The following is a 19866-nucleotide window of genomic DNA, read 5'->3' on the forward strand; positions in this document are numbered from 1 at the left end:
AGATTACACTCCAAAAGACCCCGGGCTTCTGAAAAAACAACCCGGGCTTAAGCCCAGTAAGCCACCCCCCCCACCTCCCCACCCCCCCGCTCCGCCACCAGTATGAAGAACCAGCTCTCAGTCTGCTTAGTAGCAACCCTGCTCCACCTAGTGGTCACAATGATATCAACTAAAGTACAGTAATCTCCCATAGATCTCCCATGTACAATAGTTATTTCAGCTGTGGCTGATATGTAAACTTGTAATTGTTTTATTGTAGCTGCTTTCTTTTAACATTTTCTGGAGAATACAGCTGATCAGACACTGAGGGAAAATCCTCAACATCTCAGTGGACATGACAGCAATACAGACACTTTGACACAAGTGTCCCTCAGCTCCTCAAAGAAGCAGAAACAAGTAATCTGCATGTAGGATGATACATTTTAGCAGGAAATCTTAACATAAAAACCTCTCATATTATACGGAGCCACACAGGAATCTTTAACAAGACAGTGCACTGTCTGCTTTGTATAACTGTGTTTAATTATCATTGTTACTGTTGCAGATCTGATGGCAGCTATTAAAGATTGTATTACTGTATGTATCTTTGACTGCTTGTTTGAGCTTGCTTTCATCATTTTGCTTGTGATGTTTTTTAATGTGTTGATGTCAAAGTTTTGGACAGGGAGATCTAGGTTATTAAATGGGACCATGAATGGGAAACTGTGTTGTTTTTATGTGTCTTAAAGCACAACTAGAAAAATCAGAATGAAGACAGTTATTTCATGGACAAATTTATTGAAAACTCAGTCACTATCGCTCTTCACAATAACATAAAAGTAACACAGTAACATTAAAGGAAGGCTGAAGGTTTTGTTTGATACTCTCATCAATAACTTCCTACAGGCCGTAGTCAAAGTCTGGGTTTCCATCAAGGAAGGTCTTGACGAAGGCCTTGTGGGCGTCTGGGCTGAACATGAGGGCTTTGACAGCTGAGTCCTGCAACATGAGTTCTGTCCACTTCTTCAGCTCAGGTGTGCCATCCAAAAACCTAATAAGACAAAGGGTAGAGCTATTTAAATACAAGTAAATTTGAACACCCATTTGTTTGCAATAGTTTCAGTAACGGAGTGAAATGTAAATACTTCAGCACACAGGTAATAAATATAGATATATACAGATAATCAGTGTTACAAGGGAGGAAAAACATGATTTTGATGTTAAACTGTTACTTTACATTAATGAAGTCTTAAAAGTCTTAGAATTTTCTTCATACATTAGACCTTAAATTACTTTTTATTTTGATTTAAGTAAAAACAGCCAAACTGGGAATCTGAAAAATCTTTCTGAGGCTGTAAAAACACATATCTGTTTTCCACTACTGTAGAACCAGCTCTGCCTTTTTGCCTTGAAAATCAGTCGACATTTCCATAGTCTTGAGAACCAAAGATAATTTATGTAGCAAACGTTTATGTAGAAAGCAGCAGACAGAGTCTTCAGGCTGCTTCTGTGAATTGCTGTGTCTTGCATTAGCATCTGCTAAAGCCAGTAAGTACGGATCCCAACGTTGCACAGTTATTTTTTGCCACAAGCACCAGTTTTCTGAGGTGAAAATAGTTAAAGCCTGATCTAGATTGGTTACTGGCACATCTCTAGTTGAGTTAAGGTCCACACAAAAGAGTTAAACTTTCACTGTTTGTCTGTAAGAAACAGCAACATTTGGAAAAGCTATTATTTATTCTAACTTACTGTTTGAACTGATACGCCTCCGCCCTCTCAAACCAAGGCCACGTCATGTAGTCGATCATTGTTATAGAATCACCACCAAAGAACTTGGTCTTCTTGTTAACGAGGCACTAAATTAAATGTTATATTCATTAGAGTTGTATTTAACACTCTGAAATAACCAGGCACAGTAATGAAAGATAATCATCCTAATACTGAATACTCAAAGGTGTGGCCTACCTCATTTAACTTGGCGAACTTTTCTTTCAGATCAGCTTCCAGTCCAGAGACATCCTCTCCATTCTTTCTACCTGTTGGGATCTTGTAGAAGTACGGTATCACCTGTAGAAAACAGCAATTTTAATATTCCTTGATGCATGCTCAATCATTCAGGTAAGTAAATCTCCAAAAGTTGATGCTGTTCATCTGGACGTAGCGTAGATGGAGATGTCAATATTATTATTTGGTGATGGTTGATAAACCCCCCCAAAGCTCAAGATTTATATGCAAGTCTTTGTGTGACCTACTTTGGAAAAGTGCTCCAGCATCATTTTTTGCTGAGCCTTAGCAAAGGGAGAGGAGGGAAGCAGCTTCTTTTCAGGGTAAACTTCATCCAGGTATTCACAGGTGATGGGTGACTCGTATATCACCTCACCAGCAGGTGTCTCCAGTGTTGGGACAAGACCTAATGGATTCTTTTTAAGGTACCACTCTGGTTTTTCTTTCAGGTGGATGTTTATGGTTTCGTACCTGAAACAAATAAACAACAACAACAAAAAACAGAAGGTTATATGTGCATGTTGAAGTAGACATCTGATAGATTTAAGTACTATCATAATTTTTCATCTGTACAGTAAACTAGAATAAAGAGTAGCCTTACTTGATTCCTTTGGCTTTGAGCACAAGTCTGGCCCTCTGGGCAAAAGGGCAGAACCTCATGCTGTAAACCCTGATGTAGTCTTTAGGGACTGGGCCAGGGGCAGCGCTACCTAAGAGACACGAAAAAGATTCATCCATTAAAAAAGTAACAAGGAGAGCAGGTGGCAGTATTTAAATGTATGCATTGAGCTTCCCATTGAAAATTAAAGTCATATATGGTTGTAATAATCCACTAGAAAAGCAATGCATTAAAATTACTTACAGAATCTACATAAATCACAGGTTGGTAGCGGATTGTGTAAAAACCTTTACCAATTAACCTTCAAGTAGAACAACCGTGGCAGAAAATACTCCACTATTACTGTAAAGTACAGTGAATTTAAAGTAATTTTATACTTGCAAGTTTGGATCAGGTTGTTGTATTGCCAATTCAAGGTTTGATTGTGTTTGTCTTATTTACACTTTACTTAACATCCCAAACTTTATGGAACCAATCTTAAACCAGCATCACAAATATCTTTGTTTGAATACAGTGAATTTTGCAGTTTTATTTATGCCTGTACTTTAGTGCGAATATTTTTTTCTGACATCTGTTTGTTTTCAGAGAAGCCACATAAGTCACTGTTTATTAACGTTCATAGAGTTTAGTATTTAGATGTTAATGAAGCAATAATTACAAGGACCATTTGCAGTTACCTGCTTTAAAATCGGAAGGAATAGGTTACTTAGGTCTAAAGAATGACTTTGTAAAAATGTTGCTCTCGGTATAATAACTCTTCACCATGCGAGCAGAAGGAAACAGCTTTTTGCATTTGAGCTTTATAAGCAGCCTTCAGTTCCTCGAGTAATATTTTAAGAGTCTTGCCTTTAGCGAGACACTTTTCAGCAGACATGTTGGCACTTGAAGTAATGTGTGAATCAAAGGGCTTGAAACGGACCAAGCTCAGAGTGGTGTCAGTGAACAGTGCTGCTCAACTTTTCATTTATACACTTGTGGGCGTGTCCAATCAGTCTGCCATGTTATTCTTGGAGATAAGAGGCGTTTTCCTGGAAACCAGTCGTAACCAGTTCTAACAAACAATGCTTATTCGTTTTTTTCCTAACTGTACTGTCACGAACTTTATATTTTGTGTTAACTTAGACTCTGAGATGTTGCTCTTGAATTATTGACAGTTGCCTGAGCCTTGTACGGTTTAATCTTGAGGTGAATTTGCTGCAACAATTCCTCGTGGTCACAGTTGTTGATGATCAGTAAATCGATTGCTTTTGATTAGCAGCACTGGCTGCTACTTACCGACATATATCTTAATTCTTGTGGAGGTGGTAAGGGTGTAGATGCTTAATTCTTTCACTCGAATGTAGCTTATTATCATTACTATGTTGGTTTTTGTCGGTGTAATTTTTATACCCCTTTTTAATACATTTTAGGTCATTTCCTGCAGTACAAAATGTTTGCAAAACTCAATGTTGTGTAACACATGTGGGGAAAACGTGTCTCGTGGACCTCCTGAACTTGGAAATGAAGTGTTTGTACTGGCTAAGATAACAATCTTGAAGGAATTCCTTGAGTAATCTATTTGAACACAAGGCTTTAAATCTCGCGAGTATTTTTATTTATTTATTTTACATTTGATTTATAAAAAAAAAAAAACATTGGTAAGTGAAGCTGCTCAGTAGCCTACTTTATTACAAGCATTTCTCATCATATCTCTTATTAATTTGCAGTAAAGACAAACCGCATTAACTGTCTCCTATCTTCAGAGCATCCTCTGTGAGAGGCGGTACCCGCCTGATTCAGGCACATAAACGTCACTATTTATATGATAAATTGGACTTGTGTTAATAGTTGACTAGCTGGGCTACTTTTACCTTTAAAACCGCCAGGATAGACGTTTGTGTAACGCATATTCACAGTGACTTTGCAGATACTCCACTCCCCGTTTTTGTTTTGTTTTTACATAACCCAGAAGAAAGTACAACTAGTTATGACTTTGCGAGATTACCGCCCCCTTTGTCTCCTTCTGATATTGTTGTTGTTAGACATGTTTTCACAGAAATGTTGCTCTCTTTATTCTCAGAAGCCAATACTGGAAGCCATTTCTAAATCCTGGCTTTTACTAAGTCGCAGTGAATAAAGGCTGTGATGACAAATGATGGATCTCTTGCAGGTTAACATGTCAGCATCTTTTGCTTTCTCAGACAGCTATTTGGAATCAAGTCAAGATCTTTTGATCTGCTTATTTTGTCATGTATTAAAGAGGTTACAGGTTTCACCTGCCACAAAACTGCCTCTCAGCAAATTTTAATCCCCCCCCTCCCCCCCAAAAAAAACAAAAAAAAACCCAAACACGTGTGTAGATACAAATGGCTGTAATTTCTTTAGTTAAAGCAACATGTTTGTTAAACCCCTTTAATTAAAGCTGAAAGTCTTCCGTTTCAATCACATCTTGACTTTTTACAATTTAAAATCTGTTGTGTAAAGAGGCAAGACTACAAAAAAGTGTCATTATCCAAAAACTGATTGGCTCATTTGTATATAAATACTTTTTCAAAGATTCCAGGTGGTTAACATCTCTTACCACAGTGGAGGAAATTGTTATTTGACTCCCTGCAGAATTTGTAAGTTGAAATTTATAAGTTGGAAAAATACCACACAAAGAAGGACCCAGCAGAAACATCTGTCTGTAATCTTCACTCAGTGAAAGGGAAATCAATTTATAACTTTTATGTAATGTGTGTTTTTTTGTTTTTGTAATTTTGGTTGATATTCTGTCTCTCACCAATAAAATTAAACTACCATAAAAAATTAGAGACTGCTCCTTTTGTTGTAAATGAGCAAACGTACAAATTTATCAGGGGATCAAATCATTATTTCACTGAATATATATTTTTGTCTGGAGCCTTTGGTTAAGTAGACTGCTTTAGCTTTCAGACACAGAGCAAAAAGCTCTAATAAATGGAGAATTGCGGAGGATCTTCATCAAAAACAGGAATCTCTCTTTGCTGATTATACAGGTGCAAGTTTTTGACCATCGGGATCTGAATCTGACTTTTGTCCTTTTGTTTCACCGGATGTTTCCCATTTTAAATCTCATGTGAGTCTGTTTCCTTTACTCTCTCCACTACTGACCGAGTGTCAGCCCAGAGGGACCATTTCTGCTGGTTCCTTTTGTGGTTTTCGACTAAATGCCGTCCCTTTTTGAAATATGATTAATTCATAGACTGTTATTCAAACTGTAATGTTTGAATAGTTACTCCTACACAGCGCATTGGATTTTAAGTGCAAAGCTTTGTCTGCACCTTCAACAACAACAGCCACACCTGTGCACACATGTACTGACTAACTCTGTCCTCCTTTGTTGACCCGCAGCACCTGCAGCTCCATTGCAATCCAGGAATCCTGGTCATAAATAAGCACACAGTTTTCACTATACATAGTTTTCATTGCATTTTTCTTGAGAAATTAAAAGTTCAAACAATGTCTTTTTTTCCTTGCAAATATATAAACAAAAATAATACAGACCAACATGAATCAGCACTGTTAAAAGCCTGAGCAACACCCATGTCAGTTACATAACACCAGGCTGACTACCTAAGTGCTCCACCTAGTGGTGGCAGATTTTAATCACCAAAACTACACTGTTCATAGAGTAATTACTGAAGAGTGGTCACACATTTCAGATGGGACTGATCTCTACATTTTAAAACATTTCAGAAGGCCATTTTAGAGAAATATCTAACACCAATCCACCCTAGAGCCTTTGTCATAACAGTGTACGGTTAAGCATCAAATATTTATCCCAGTAAGACTCCTTCACTTTGTCTGATATTTTTGTTGTATTGTTTTGGTGGAGCTCCACTTTATCAAATGACCACACTCTGTGGCCTGGAGAAAAGCATGAAATTGTTGGGGTTTTTTTTGTTTGTTTGTTTTTTTAAACACAAACCAACCCCCCCCCCCCCCCCCCCCAACAAACAAACAAAAAACAAGGATGATCATTTCATGGATATTTAATTGAAAAATTATTCACATTTGTTCTTCAGATGTTTCCCTTTACGCGTGCCACATCAGTATTTTGATACAGACCTGACTCATCGGACATATAAAAGGACGGCTGAGGGTTTTGTTCAGTGGTCTCACTGCTAATTTTCTACAGGCCATAGTCATAGTCAGGTTTCCCATCAACATAGGTCTTGTAGAAGGCCTTGTAGGTGTCTGTGCTGTACGTGGTGGCTTTAACAGCTGGATCCTCCCACATGCGCTCTGTCCACTTCTTCAGCTCAGGTGTACCATCCAGACAGCTAGAAGACAAAGGAAGTAATTTAAAGAAAACTGAATGACAGAACATGAATACACAGATAAATGAAAACGTTAGGCAAATGAGACGTTCTGTTTCAGTAATATAAATATTCAGTTTGATTTAAATAGCACCGAATCACAACAGCAATTGCATCAAGGCGCTTTATATTGTAAGGTAAAGACCCTACAATAATACAATAAAACAATAAGAGCAGGTTCCATTAATAAAGATGAACTAAGATTTAATTTTAACCAACACCACTCTTACTTAAAAAACACAGGCTGAAGCTGTTGGACTCAAACTCAGTGACTCAAATGCTGTTGTGAACATGCTATGTGAACAAGGCAGCATTCAATGTGTCAATGGAAAATTGTACTTAGCAGTCAGTATAATCTTTTAATGATATAAGTTTGCATATGGTAGAATACTGCATGTAATCATTTGTGTTTAGAAGTATATAGTTGGTGGCATATTGAAAGAATGTCTCATCCTAGGAGGTCTGTAACATTCCAGGGTGTTCTGGCGTTCACCCCCACATCCTAGGAGTATGGGAGAGGTCGTACCTTGTCTTATTGTTTTACGGTAGGATTAACGTAGCTATGTCTGTCTTAGTCTAAGTGCCTTTTGGTTTGATGAACTGCTGGACTTCGAGACCAGCAGGTGTAGGGAAGTCATTTATGGGGTCACACTCTGACACACACACACACACACACACACACACACACGTACACCTCCACATTCCAATGTAAGGAACAAACGCTCACTGAAGCATATAAATAAAGACCAGGGCAGTCCTCGGCGCGAGTCTCAGTTCTGGAGGCTGCCCTTGCTAGCAAGAAGTTCTGTGTGTTTCTCTTCTCTGAGTCTCTACTGAAGAAGTGTTTTAGAGTATATCTCTTAACATTATTTGGTCCTCCGAGCCGGATCAGAAAATATCAGAACTGTTATCTGCGACTCTGTTCCAGGATCCAGCACTGATTCCTGACGCCGTGGGGAGCCGGCACCGAAGTCTGTGCACAGCCCTCTTAGACGAGGAGAGAGCCCCAGGACGTGAATTCGGGTCTGGGCCGGTGACCAGGTCCACGGCGCTGGGATTCAGTCTGATGATCCGAACCACCAGTGAGACGTCGGGGGTGAGAAACACTATTTTGGTATATAAAACGGCCGCAAAGGTTTAAAGTAACGTGATAAATTAGGTTGGGTTCGCCGAAAGGAGCTGAATTAGACTTAGGTTTTAGAGGTAGCCGAAATTACTTCGTGACAAATTAAAATACGTTTAGGCAAATGAAAACACGTTGAGACAGAGAAATTAAAATAGGTTGGGTTCGCCAAAAGGAGCTGAATTAGACTTAGGTTTTAGAGGTAGCCGAAATTACTTCGTGACAAATTAGCGTGCAAATGTCTATGTGTGTGTATGTGTCTGGAAGTAAGTTGATTTTACAGCACAATACGCTGCTGAACTACTTCCATTTTTGTTTTCTTTGCTGAGGCTCACGTACTGGTGACAAAGGAGAACGGTTGAGTTTCATCTCATAAAACTGATACCGCTTCACCGTTAGGGTGAAGTTGAAGGCCGTATCAGTAAACCACTCTAAAGTCAAGCGTGCCAGCGACGGCCCAGCAAAATCTTTGAAAATGGGGGATAAACAAGTAAAATTAACACCTGATGAGAAATGTTTAGAAAAACAGCAAGCCGGAGCAGGACTAATCCAAAAGAAAGGGAGAGGAATGCATAGTGGAAGAGCAAGAGGTAGAGGCAAAACTACACACACACCAAACAGTGGCTTTAGCACTACATGCTGGAGGTGTGGAAAAGAGGGACATTTTGTACGTGACTGTAAGAAACAAAGAAGACAGTAACTCAGAATAGGATAGCAGCTCAGGTGAAGAGAGCAGTTCAGACTAGGAAGAACGTAGTAATCCCTCACCAAGTGAAAATTAGAGATCAAAGTAGTTTAAAGTAGTTTAAAAAGGGTTGGAAACAGACCCGACTGAATAGATATAAATACAAGAGGAATAAAGTAAAATAAACAAAAGGCTAAATTACAACTTAACTTTAATGTATTCAAACTAATAATAGCAAGGATAACAACCTATAAACTGGTATTAATAATGAAACATAGTTGGGATGAAGATCATGCCCAGAATAGAATGAATGAAAGCAGATAATTCACACAAACACATATTAAATGAAATAGAGAGATGCATAAGGTATATTAAGGTTGTGTCATTGTTCAGCCAAGGAAAGTGTGTGAAAAGGAAAATGTCTCCAGCTTGAGAAAGGGTGAAACTGCAGATCACCCACAGCCCTTGGTGGATACAAAGTAAAATATAAATAACATATTGTAATATACCATTGCTGTTATATAAAAAATAATAGCATTAATGATGAAATAATATTAATATGAAGAGGCACCTCAGTCAGTTATGATGTAAGGTGGATAATTGTTGAAAGTAACCTGCATTAAGCTTAGGGTTGCTCAAATTAAGTACATATGAGATGGAGTGAAATAGGTAAATATTTTAACTAATTACGTGTATAGAGGCACTTGACCTGTTTGAAAAACTGTCATCCTAATATGAGCCATTGTTGAGATATAGAGCACACCTATGAAAACAACTAATATGCTGAACCCTGTATGAAACAGCTGAAAACTACATGATGGAGAAGCTGAATTGAATATGAAAGTGCAAGTCTTTGCCACTGTGTGGGGCAAAGCACGCAACCACTGTGAGGTTGCGTTGCGGTCTCTTCTGAGCTGATGAGCAAGCTACATATTATCAGATCGAGATCTGGCTGAGAACTCATAAAAGAGAGGGAAACGAAACTATGATAATTATGATAACTGGAGTGTGCAGCGTTTCCGTGAGCAGTTTTCCTGTATCTTGACTCATGTGTGTGGAGTGTTCATAGCATTAGCATCATGTTTCTGTTTATTTGTTTTGTTGGGTTGAAAAATAATTAAATAAACTTGTGATCATACATATGGATCACCATGGCACATATCATCAGCCATGTGATTTATTTATGCGGATGAAAAAGTGAGTGTGAATGTGTCTGACGTCACAGTGTTTTTGTGCGCTGTGTAAAAGTAATTGCCTCCAATTGTGAGAGCGGTGATTCTACAGGTCACCAGCTATTGTAAAAAAAAAAAAAAAAAAAGTGAAAAAGAGACAAAATTTATATTGTAGATGAAAAATAATCATAGGAAAAAGGTTTTGTGTTGATCAGCCAAGAACAACTACAATCTCATTTTCTGCTTTAAAGAAAGGACTGTTCACAAAAACGGAGAGAGAGAGAGAGAGAGATGTGTGTTGGTTAAGCAGTGATAATAATAATGAAAATGTCTTAGTTTGTCACCCTCAGGTGAAAAGCAGACCTGAATCAATTTTCCACATGCAGCGGTCGGAAGAAAGTCATAGTTTAACATCATTGGAAACATTCAGGCCAAGTTTCTGGCTAACTTATTTACAGCACCATGTGTCTCTCAAACTCACAAGCGAGCTCTCACTCCTCCCTGAAGACAAGGAATGCAGCTCCAAAGGGCAATAACATGGCAGATAAAGAGACAGCAGCAAAGTCCTGAGCAAAGAGTCCCAGCAAGCAGCAGCAGTGTGGACAAACAGCATCAGAGAAGAAGAGCAAACCCATCATCCTGCCTGATTGGATGAATGGCACTGTGTTTCCAACAAGCTGCAACTTCACTGTGCATGTGAAGAAAACTTTTGAGGAGAACTGAGGAGACTGTTGGAGTTTGACATTTGCCACCTTTGGAGAAAATGGCAAGAAGAGACAGTGGAACACAGGACAAAGCTGAAAGAGAACTGCCGGCTATTGGACTGTTGAAGTGGGAGAGGACACAGAGTGAGAGTAAGTAGAACACAGAGGAGTGCTGGTGTTTAATCTGGGAAATCAAAATTTGGGTTAGCAAACCTGGGAAAAACAAAACTGACTGCTTAAGTGGGAAAATTGTGAAGGAGTCTGAAACACTGCGAAAATAAACATACAAAATCACACACACAAGCAGAACATGCATTAACCCTACTAACACTTCCAAACACAAGAGAGCTCATGAAGATTAGACAACATCTTAAGCATGTGAGTCTGTTTACCATCTTGTCCAAGTCACTTAGTGTGATGAGAAGTGATGCAAAGATTAGTGGACTCATAGCACATCAGTTACAAAATGATTAAATAATAGCAGAGAAATGTGTAGGAAAGGCAGCTTTAAGAACATGCTCTGCTGGATATGCAGTTCCACAGACATGCATTAAACCTGCCTAATAACACAAACACACATGCAATGAAGATCAGCTTGTTATCTCTCATCAGTGTTAAAATAGTGTAAATTTAGCAGACACTTGTTATCAAATGCTGAATTTATCCAATGCAAAAAAATTGACTCTCTAGGTTGCAGGACAACAGTTTAACTTTTGTGGAAAAAAAAAAAAAAAAAGATTCTGGTTTGACCAACCAGTGATCAGACAATAAATTTAGTCATTGATATAGTAAATTGGGAGATGCTTCCTGCTTGATTGATGCAGCACAAGTAATTTACTGTATGAGGGAAATTCTATTTTTGTGATAAGATTTTGAACATGCATTTCTGTTGTCCTGTCATCTTAGTGGGTTAATAGCTGATATGCAAATTAGTTGATCGTTCTTAGATTAATGAAAGGTGACTGAATTTTAGCACGAGTGAATGGGATGTTTGGAGTTTGTTAGAGTGGAGACTCTAAAACACTGAGTTTCCTGTCGAGTGAATCCTGCACCCAGATACACAACTCTGAATACATAAGAACGAACTTCTTTTGTGAAGTGCATGACAACATGTCACACGTTTTATGATGATGGGAAAAAAGGAAAACTGAATAAAATGGGTCTGTGGCCTAACTGAGTGAAAAGCACAGACCTGGGGATTAAACTCACATCTAATAACATATTAGGATTATGTTGTGTGTTGTGCAGCTGATGGTTGGTTTGGAGTGAATCTAGCTGATGATTTTTCTTTTGTTGTGAAGTTGAGCCTGCCAATTAGTATGATGGTATGATAAATCATGCCAATAGTATGATTTACCCTCCTGAGATGAGGAGCTTGTGTCATGACTTAACAAGGCCTTTTTATTTTGATACTTTCACAGTGCACTGAAAGTTTTGTTTGATAATCTCTGTTATTTTTCATTTTATTTTTATTTTTTGAACAGGCATTGATTTCTGCTTGTCAATTTCTTTTCTTGAAGCAGGTCTGCACGTCGGGAATTAAAAGTGCTATACGACACGTCGAGAAAACCGTTACAAGTGAGTTTCTCCACATTAAAATGGGCTCAGGAGAAAGCCACTTATTTGGGACAATTAGAAAACGAGAGTCCCTCCCTAAAAAGGATTCAGCGAGGTAATCCGATCTAAAGTTCTTCTTTTTCTTTTTGAAATGACGTCATTTTGCTGAGAGTGGAAACTAAATGCAACGATGGTTTCCACTATCAGCAAAGAAAGAAAGAATGGATGAATGGAAATAAAAACAAACTGACTGACTGGTAAAAGCTGACAAGACTTGACCACGACTCAAGGTTAACCTCCACCTGACAAAGGTGCAGATGAATCTATGCGTGTTTCTTTTTACAGGAGCAGAAAGATGACAGCAACATTCGAGGTTGCGTGATCATTTAACCTTTTAAATGCCACTTTCTGTGTCTGTGCATCTACCAGGGGTGTTATTCACTACCTTGTGTTGCTCACAGAGATCACTGTGAGAAAGTGTGTATACATCTGCGCAGCGCTAACATTTGCATTTTCTTTTCTACAGCATTACAGTTCTTCATGTGTTTGATCATGTGATTTATAAGAGGACTAGTTAATGTTTTTCTACTACAGGATTTCTGGGTTCATGTGTGAAGAAACTGTGTTTATAGGTTATGAGTTGGTGATGCTGTTACACTGTGTTTTTGGGAAAATGTGAAGGTTACTTTGACAATGTGAATAACATGTGAGACATTCCCTGTCACTTCTTTCCACAGCTATGGATGGTTAACTTTATGGGTCTTTTTATAGCACCTCTGGAACCTGTCGACCTGCGCCTGACCACCGATGATCAATGTGTATTGCTAATGTTTGTTTTTCTAAGAATGCATGTAGAGGATTCAGCAGAAGCGGACAAGTGACATGAGAAAAACAAATAAGAGATGCAGTGTTTATGGAATAGTTTAATATGGGGCTCATTAGCTGGCCACTTTTGACCTCATAGTGATTGATGAGTTGAGTGACTTTGCTTAAGAGAAGTCACCGATTACATTAATGTTGACTGAGTACAAGGGATGACCCATGTCTGAGGCAAATTATGGAAATAATTGTAGTTTACTGATTTGAGAAAACCTGCACATGACACTTGTCTTGCTAGTGCTGAATACTTATTACTCTTATGATACAATTGTTTATAAGCATGAAATTTGATTTCACTTCCAGATCTTGTTTTACAGGCCATGATGGTGTGTATGCAGGCTCTGGGCGGAGCCAGTTTTTAAGCAAATTTAATATGCAAAACACACTAACATCTTTTATTGCAGGATTATAGGTCCAGGGTGGTGCTGCTCCAGAGGAGGGACATGCCTGGGACATGATCTAGCTAACCTTTTTCTTTAAGACAGGAATCTGGTTTTGATGAGTTGACTCATGGGAGTGTCCATGTGTCAAGAGGAGGGGTCCAGGATTAACATGAAACAATGAATTAACATTAAATTATGTTTTATATGATTTTTATGATTTTTGCAGCGATTTGTGTGATTAGCAGTTCATTTACAGGTATTAAACCTATGCAAGTGGTGCATCCATGTTCAGATGAGGCTTTGATGGCCTATAAGTGAAGTTCACTGAACTAAAAAATGTGGTTTGATGATTGTTGACATGCTCTCCAAATAGAAGTTTTTCCTCCTAGCAAGGGAATACAGGTGCAGCAGTAATCTCCTGAGAAATCTTCAGAGGCCCAGTGAGAAGCGAGAACCATTCCAGGCATAGCTGACAGCCCAGGCAGTGGTTGAGGTCAAAGGTTGAGCTGGTTGGGGCCCATCATGAGATCAGACTTTGGAGCCACAGCAAGGACCACGAAACTGCGTTGGAATGAGAGCTGTGCCAAGGGGGATTTCCAGAGGCCAACAGAGGAGATTGTGGACAACGGACGGGCACCTGAAGGATGAGGGGAGCGTGCCAAGCTCCATCGACAGCGCAGGGGGAGTCTAAGGATGGCATCATGATTCTGTGAAAGCACAGGAACCAGAAGCTATGGTGGTGATGACAGCAGTTTCCTATGAACATCACCTAATGCTGTGTCACTATACTGTGCATACGATGGCATACTGAAGACTGCTGAGATCATAACAGCAGTAAGATAACTGGACCCAGCACCCTTTCCACAGAGGGGTTTTTCTGCAGAAGATGGACAGTAGAAGAGTCATAAGTATTCCTACCGCAGGATGAAGGCCTAAAGTGAGGTGATGGGGGTTGATAGAGGCCATTTCAAGTGCTTCTGACCACTCCAACTGCCTGCAAAATAGCGGAGAGACCCTCCTGGATACATCAGAGCCACTGCAAAAAGGTTGAGGTCCCAGAGGATTCCACTTCCTCCACAGAGATCAACTAGTAGAGGAAAGTTTCACCCTCACTTGGTTGCTTCAGTGGCGAGGGGGAAGTGCTGATTGGGCGCCCGTAGGGAATTGCTCGCACTTCAACCTCCAGCCATTGGCCAACTCTAGAGTAATCAAGTAGTAGGGTGTGACGGACATGTACGTAGCCATGGGAAGGTGGACCCTCCTGGTTACCTTGACTACGACGCTCACCTTTACAATGTAACTGCATAAGCAGTTACATTGGCTTCCTGTCGAATTTAGAGTCCATTTTAAGATTTTGGTTTTAACTTTTAAGGCTCTTCAACAACAAGCACCACCATATATTATTGAACTTTTACAGCCCTATGCCCCTAGTAGGTCTCTGAGGTCGAGTAGTCAGGGCCTACTTGTCACTCAGTATACGAGACTGAAAACTAGGGGTGATAGAGCTTTTGCTACTGTGGCCGCCAGACTGTGGAATTCCCTTCCTCAGGACTTACGATCCGCTGATTCATTGATTACTTTTAAAAAACAGCTAAAAACACATCTTTTTAAAATTGCTTTTTGCTAACTTTGTTTGTATCTTGTTTGTTTTTTTTCTTTTTATAATCTGTTATATCTTGTAAAGCACTTTGTGATTTCTATCTAGAAATGTGCTATATAAATAAAATTTTACTTACTTACTTTTTACAAAGACAGAATCGGCAAATACAGACTATTATGTCTGTTTTCATATGCCAGTACGTCAACACACCCCACACTATATGTGTTCCTGGACCAACTCCCAGGGAAGAACCACTCCATGATACTAGCAGAGGAAGGGGGACTTTGCGTCCTCTTCAACAACACCTGCTGCACTTACATACCAGACGATGTACATTCATCAAACATGACTGACGCCCTGAATGTTTTGAGACAAATCCAGCAGGCCCAAAATCAGGACTATGTAAGTGATACAAGTGACTGGTTTTCTTGGCTTTACACTGGTTACAGGTGCTAAAAAGACTACTCATCGGAGTTGGGATATTTTTACTTTTTTTGTGTCTTTGTAACATGTATCCTGCCATGTCTAAAACTCATGATTAACCGCATAATATTTTCCACTGTTGCTGCATATACAGCCGTGACAAATGATGATGATGACTCTGACCTGTTGGAACATGAAGACTTTGTGTGATTAATGACGATGTGACAGAAAATGTACAACAAGATGTTACATACTGATATCTCATTTAAAGTTTTACTGACAACAGGAGGGAATGTCAATGGAAAATTGTACTTAGTAGTCAGTATAATCTTTTAATGATATAAGTTTGCATATGGTAGAATACTGCATGTAATCATTTGTGTTTAGAAGTATATAGTTGGTGGCATATTGAAAGAATGTCTCATCCTAGGAGGTCTGTAACATTCCAGGGTGTTCTGGCGTTCACCCCCACATCCTAGGAGTATGGGAGAGGTCGTACCTTGTCTTATTGTTTTACAGTAGGATTAACGTAGCTATATCTGTCTTAGTCTAAGTGCCTTTTGGTTTGATGAACTGCTGGACTTCGAGACCAGCAGGTGTAGGGAAGTCATTTATGGGGTCACACTCTGAGACACACACACACACACACACACACCTCCACATTCCAATGTAAGGAACAAACGCTCACTGAAGCATATAAATAAAGACCAGGGCAGTCCTCGGCGCGAGTCTCAGTTCTGGAGGCTGCCCTTGCTAGCAAGAAGTTCTGTGTGTTTCTCTTCTCTGAGTCTCTACTGAAGAAGTGTTTTAGAGTATATCTCTTAACACAATGTAAGCACACTCGTCAACTCGTAACTATTATCAAGTGAGATTAATGCATCAGCAAAGTGTGCTAAGCACAAAGTTAGAGTTTTCACTGTCAAGGAGCCCACTCTTCTTTTACCTTATTTGATCAATGTTTGCAAATTATGCTTAACACCATCAACATCTGTAAAATTCACTTTGCACTTTAAAGAGGCAAAATAAATATAACTTAGGAGTTCTTAAGATCTGCTCTTCCCTGCAGCATTGCTTTATTGCTTTACTTGGAGCTCCTTTTGCCATTATATGGATTTTATAGTGATTCTTTATGGGTCCCTATAAGCAGTTCCTCTGATAATGTCTATGACTAAAAGGAGGCCGCATTCGATTGATCCACATTTTGTGGTGAAAGAGCGAAATTATGTCATGTGTCCCCCTTTGTGCATTGAGCGCAATGCAGAAAATCTGTCTTTAATCCAACACTGTGAGGCGTGTAGTGTCTCACTGGGTTCTCAAGTTTTGACAAGCCAACAAACACAAAGAAAGCCTGGAAGTATACCACTTGCTTCATAGCATACCCTTCTGGTCTCACAAAAGGAACAATGACAAATAGCACTGATCAATGTGCTCCGTCACTGTGGGAATCCCTCTTCTTTCTCTTGTCTAAACCTTTGTATAGTTAGGTTCCCCTCAGATGACCTCAAGTTTCTTTAAATTATTGTATGAGTTAAACATTCATTTTAAACACCCTTTAAACTTAAAGACTGCTACTTACTGTTGCAACTCAAAGGTCTCCAGCCTCTCAAACCAAGGCCACATCATGTAGTCAATCATTGTTATGGAATCACCGCCAAAGAACTTGGTCTTCTTGTTAGCAAGGTCCTATGGTTGAATATTTTTGCCTTTACAAGCTGTAATATTACATTTCGAGTTAATGGACAAAGAAACTACGGGATTCAAATACATTACCTACCTTACTTAATCTGGCTAATTTTTCTTTCAGTTCAGCTTCCAGTCCAGAGACATCCTCTCCATTCCTTCTACCCATTAGGATCTTGTAGAAGTATGGTGTCACCTGTAGAAAATAGTGACATTACAATTATTTGGTGATGGTTGAAAAACAAAAACCAAACCCTTAACATTTTTATTAAAGTTTTCATGCAACATACTTTGGAAAAGTGCTCCAGCATCATCTTTTGCTGAGCCTTAGCAAAGGAAGAGGAGGGAAGCAGCTTCTTTTCAGGGTAAACTTCATCCAGGTATTCACAGGTGATGGGTGACTCGTATATCACCTCACCAGCAGGTGTCTCAAGCGTTGGGACAAGACCAAGAGGATTCTTCTCAAGAAACCAGTCTGGTTTGTCTTTCAGGTGGATGTTGACGGTGTCATATCTGAAACACAAAAGTACCTACGTTATGTTCAGTGAGTGGGATGAGATTTGTAAAATCAATTGTAATAAAATGCATGTTTACGTGATTCCTTTGGCATTCAACACTAATCTGGTCCTCTGGGCAAAAGGGCAGAACCTCATGCTGTACAGTCTAATGTGGCCTTTGGGCACTGGACCAGGTGCGGCACTACCTGAGGGAAACAAGAAAAGCTTAAAAACTAGAATAAAAAATACTGAGGTGGAAAGACTTCTGAGGGTCATTCATAAAGTTATTTTTTGATTTCATTAACCACTCCGAGAAGAAACTGTCAAGTATTACTGCTTTAATTTTTTTGTTTGGGCTATTTTTCTGTTATTTCTGCAGTTATTTGTCACTAGGGTTAGACCTAGGACACAGCAAATTTATGTTTTAGCATTTCGTCATAGCTGAGACAGAAAATGTGATGCAGTTGTAGACTGGCAGCTGTATGCTCTTAATTTAGTCTTTATTTCACAACACATTTGATCAGTGGCGGTCCTAGCCTGTTTGGCGCCCTGGGCGAATCCCCCCCCCCCCCACACACACACACACATTAAGGATTGTCCATTGACATAAAACTTGTCGGACCCATACTGAATTTCACCAGAGAAACACACACACATATGAAGAGAGAGAGTATGCATAGTATGCAAACGGCTACCAAACAGCCATTATAATTCGTCATAGAATGAGAACAGGACAAATCAACAATTGACAATGTCTAATTAATATTAAAACCTGTAACATAATGTATTGTTTGGAGTTTAGTCTGTTACTGTTGCTATTTTTACCATTTCTTCTTGGAGCAACTGTAACCCACATAATTTCCTTAGGGATTAATAAAGTATTCTGATTCTGATTGTTTCAGGATGACCTGCCATTATCCAATGACACATCTGCTTACCTGTATCTTTTGCTCGTTTCTCCTCCTTTTCTATTTTTTCTAAACTGAGCACCTGATGGCTTTGAACTTTTCTTGTCCAATCTTCCATTGGTTTTAATTTTGCACTCCAGTATGAACACAAATCCCCCATATCGAGGATCACCACAACATAACCTAACAGACCTACACCTTAGTTCACAGATTCACTTTGTCTAGGGTGCATTTCTGGGATTTCACACAACCCAGGATTCAAATCATGAATACATAATGGGCTTGGATTTACATCATTATGAATGAAATGTGCTCTACTTGGAAGCAGCAGGGCTGCTCCCCTTTCGACGGGTTGTGTGTGAGACTTTAAATCATCAAACTGTAAAATATAAATTTTAAATTGTTATTGATCCCTTTACCCCTGGTCCTAAAGTGCATATTTATTTTCTTACTCTTCTTATATATATTGTTTGTTTACTTGCACTGCTGTGGAGCCTCATCGTCTCGTCTCTCTATATACTGGACTGTATGTAGCGGAGATGACAATAAAGTTTTACTTTGACTTCAGCAGCAAGCAGGCACACCGAGGGCTCTCGCGCTCACTTTTCGCGTATAGAATTTCGAAAAAAAACATTGGTGCAAATTATAAGTCTGTATCATAATGTCTGGTGTTTTCGTGTTTGTTGTTTTGTTTTTATTTTGTTTTATTTTGCGAGTTGGTTATTAGATGCTGCTCCAGCCAGCCAGTGAATCCCCCGCCCTTTCCTCCCTGTGCGCAAGCAGCAGGCGCACCTCGCAAACGGAGGGCGCCCTTATTCCAAGCAAATGGGCGATTGAAAACCGATCGGTGCCTATGCCATTCCCAATATGCGCTGGCATGACGTCGGGGCAGCATGAGTACGAGCAATTTTTATTTTATTTTTTATTTTTTTTACCGATGCTCGTGATGCCGCCCCCCATCACGATGCCGCCCCGGGCAACCGCCCGTGTCGCCCATATCAAAAACCGCTACTGCGTTTGATAACACATACTAAAAATGAGTCCATTAAATGGGCTATTTGCAACTACAGTGTATCTGCGTTTAGCTTTAGTGTTGTATCCCGTTACTTCCTAAATTCTCCCCACTAATCAGTTCAGGGCAGAGGAAAATTCATCAATAGAAAGCCTCCAGTTTTAGCCGAGTAACAGCGTAGGTCTTACCATTAGCGAAACATTTTTCAGTGGACATGTTGGCACTTGAAGTGGTAGACGAAGAGCCGAAACGGTGACCGACTACACGTGACCGAGGAAGAAAGTCAGAGAGGAAGCAGTATGGCTGACTATTCATTTTATAC

General features: G+C 39.5%; 2 protein-coding genes across 4 annotated transcripts; both read right to left on the reverse strand.

The window, feature by feature from the left end:
- Positions 1 to 756: 756 nt before the first annotated feature.
- Positions 757 to 6781, reverse strand: LOC146375032 (glutathione S-transferase omega-1-like). Of its 2 annotated transcripts, XM_084949602.1 has the most exons (6): positions 6671 to 6781; positions 2585 to 2693; positions 2232 to 2454; positions 1945 to 2046; positions 1729 to 1835; positions 757 to 1030 (listed from the first exon to the last, which is right to left on the reverse strand). In XM_084949602.1, the coding sequence occupies exons 1-6, from the start codon at positions 6684 to 6686 to the stop codon at positions 880 to 882; spliced, it is 708 nt and encodes a 235-aa protein (XP_084805728.1). In that variant the 5' UTR covers positions 6687 to 6781; the 3' UTR covers positions 757 to 879. The 2 variants fall into 2 exon arrangements, with proteins under 2 accessions (XP_084805728.1, XP_084805727.1); XM_084949601.1 differs by lacking the exon at positions 6671 to 6781 and having other exon boundaries at positions 2585 to 4882.
- On the reverse strand, positions 4980 to 19863 carry LOC146375033 (glutathione S-transferase omega-1-like). Of its 2 annotated transcripts, XR_014802115.1 has the most exons (7): positions 19733 to 19863; positions 17722 to 17830; positions 17418 to 17640; positions 17222 to 17323; positions 17024 to 17130; positions 6671 to 6885; positions 4980 to 5983 (listed from the first exon to the last, which is right to left on the reverse strand). XR_014802115.1 is itself a non-coding variant. In XM_084949600.1 (6 exons), exons 1-6 carry the CDS (start codon positions 19857 to 19859, stop codon positions 6735 to 6737), a joined length of 819 nt encoding a protein of 272 aa, XP_084805726.1. In that variant the 5' UTR covers positions 19860 to 19863; the 3' UTR covers positions 6579 to 6734. The 2 variants fall into 2 exon arrangements, 1 of the variants encoding a protein (XP_084805726.1); XM_084949600.1 differs by lacking the exon at positions 4980 to 5983 and having other exon boundaries at positions 6579 to 6885.
- Positions 19864 to 19866: the final 3 nt, after the last annotated feature.

The sequence above is a fragment of the Perissodus microlepis genome, chromosome 13 (assembly GCF_051167445.1).
Source record: "Perissodus microlepis isolate ML-2025 ecotype Zambia chromosome 13, ASM5116744v1, whole genome shotgun sequence".
Lineage (NCBI taxonomy): Eukaryota > Metazoa > Chordata > Actinopteri > Cichliformes > Cichlidae > Perissodus > Perissodus microlepis.

What these genes read in the sequence shown, in the direction of transcription:
- LOC146375032 (XM_084949601.1), bottom strand. Translation starts at nt 2,721, where the DNA reads ATGGATGAATCTTTTTCGTGTCTCTTAGGTAGCGCTGCCCCTGGCCCA. An exon ending in TGCTGGAGCACTTTTCCAAA is followed by an intron (nt 2,047 to 2,231) that starts GTAGGTCACACA and finishes TGTTTTCTACAG; the next exon opens with GTGATACCGTACTTCTACAA. An exon ending in GAGGCGTATCAGTTCAAACA is followed by an intron (nt 1,031 to 1,728) that starts GTAAGTTAGAAT and finishes TTGTCTTATTAG; the next exon opens with GTTTTTGGATGGCACACCTG.
- LOC146375033 (XM_084949600.1), bottom strand. Translation starts at nt 19,859, where the DNA reads ATGAATAGTCAGCCATACTGCTTCCTCTCTGACTTTCTTCCTCGGTCA. An exon ending in TGAAAAATGTTTCGCTAATG is followed by an intron (nt 17,831 to 19,732) that starts GTAAGACCTACG and finishes TGTTTCCCTCAG; the next exon opens with GTAGTGCCGCACCTGGTCCA. An exon ending in AATTAGCCAGATTAAGTAAG is followed by an intron (nt 17,131 to 17,221) that starts GTAGGTAATGTA and finishes ATTCAACCATAG; the next exon opens with GACCTTGCTAACAAGAAGAC.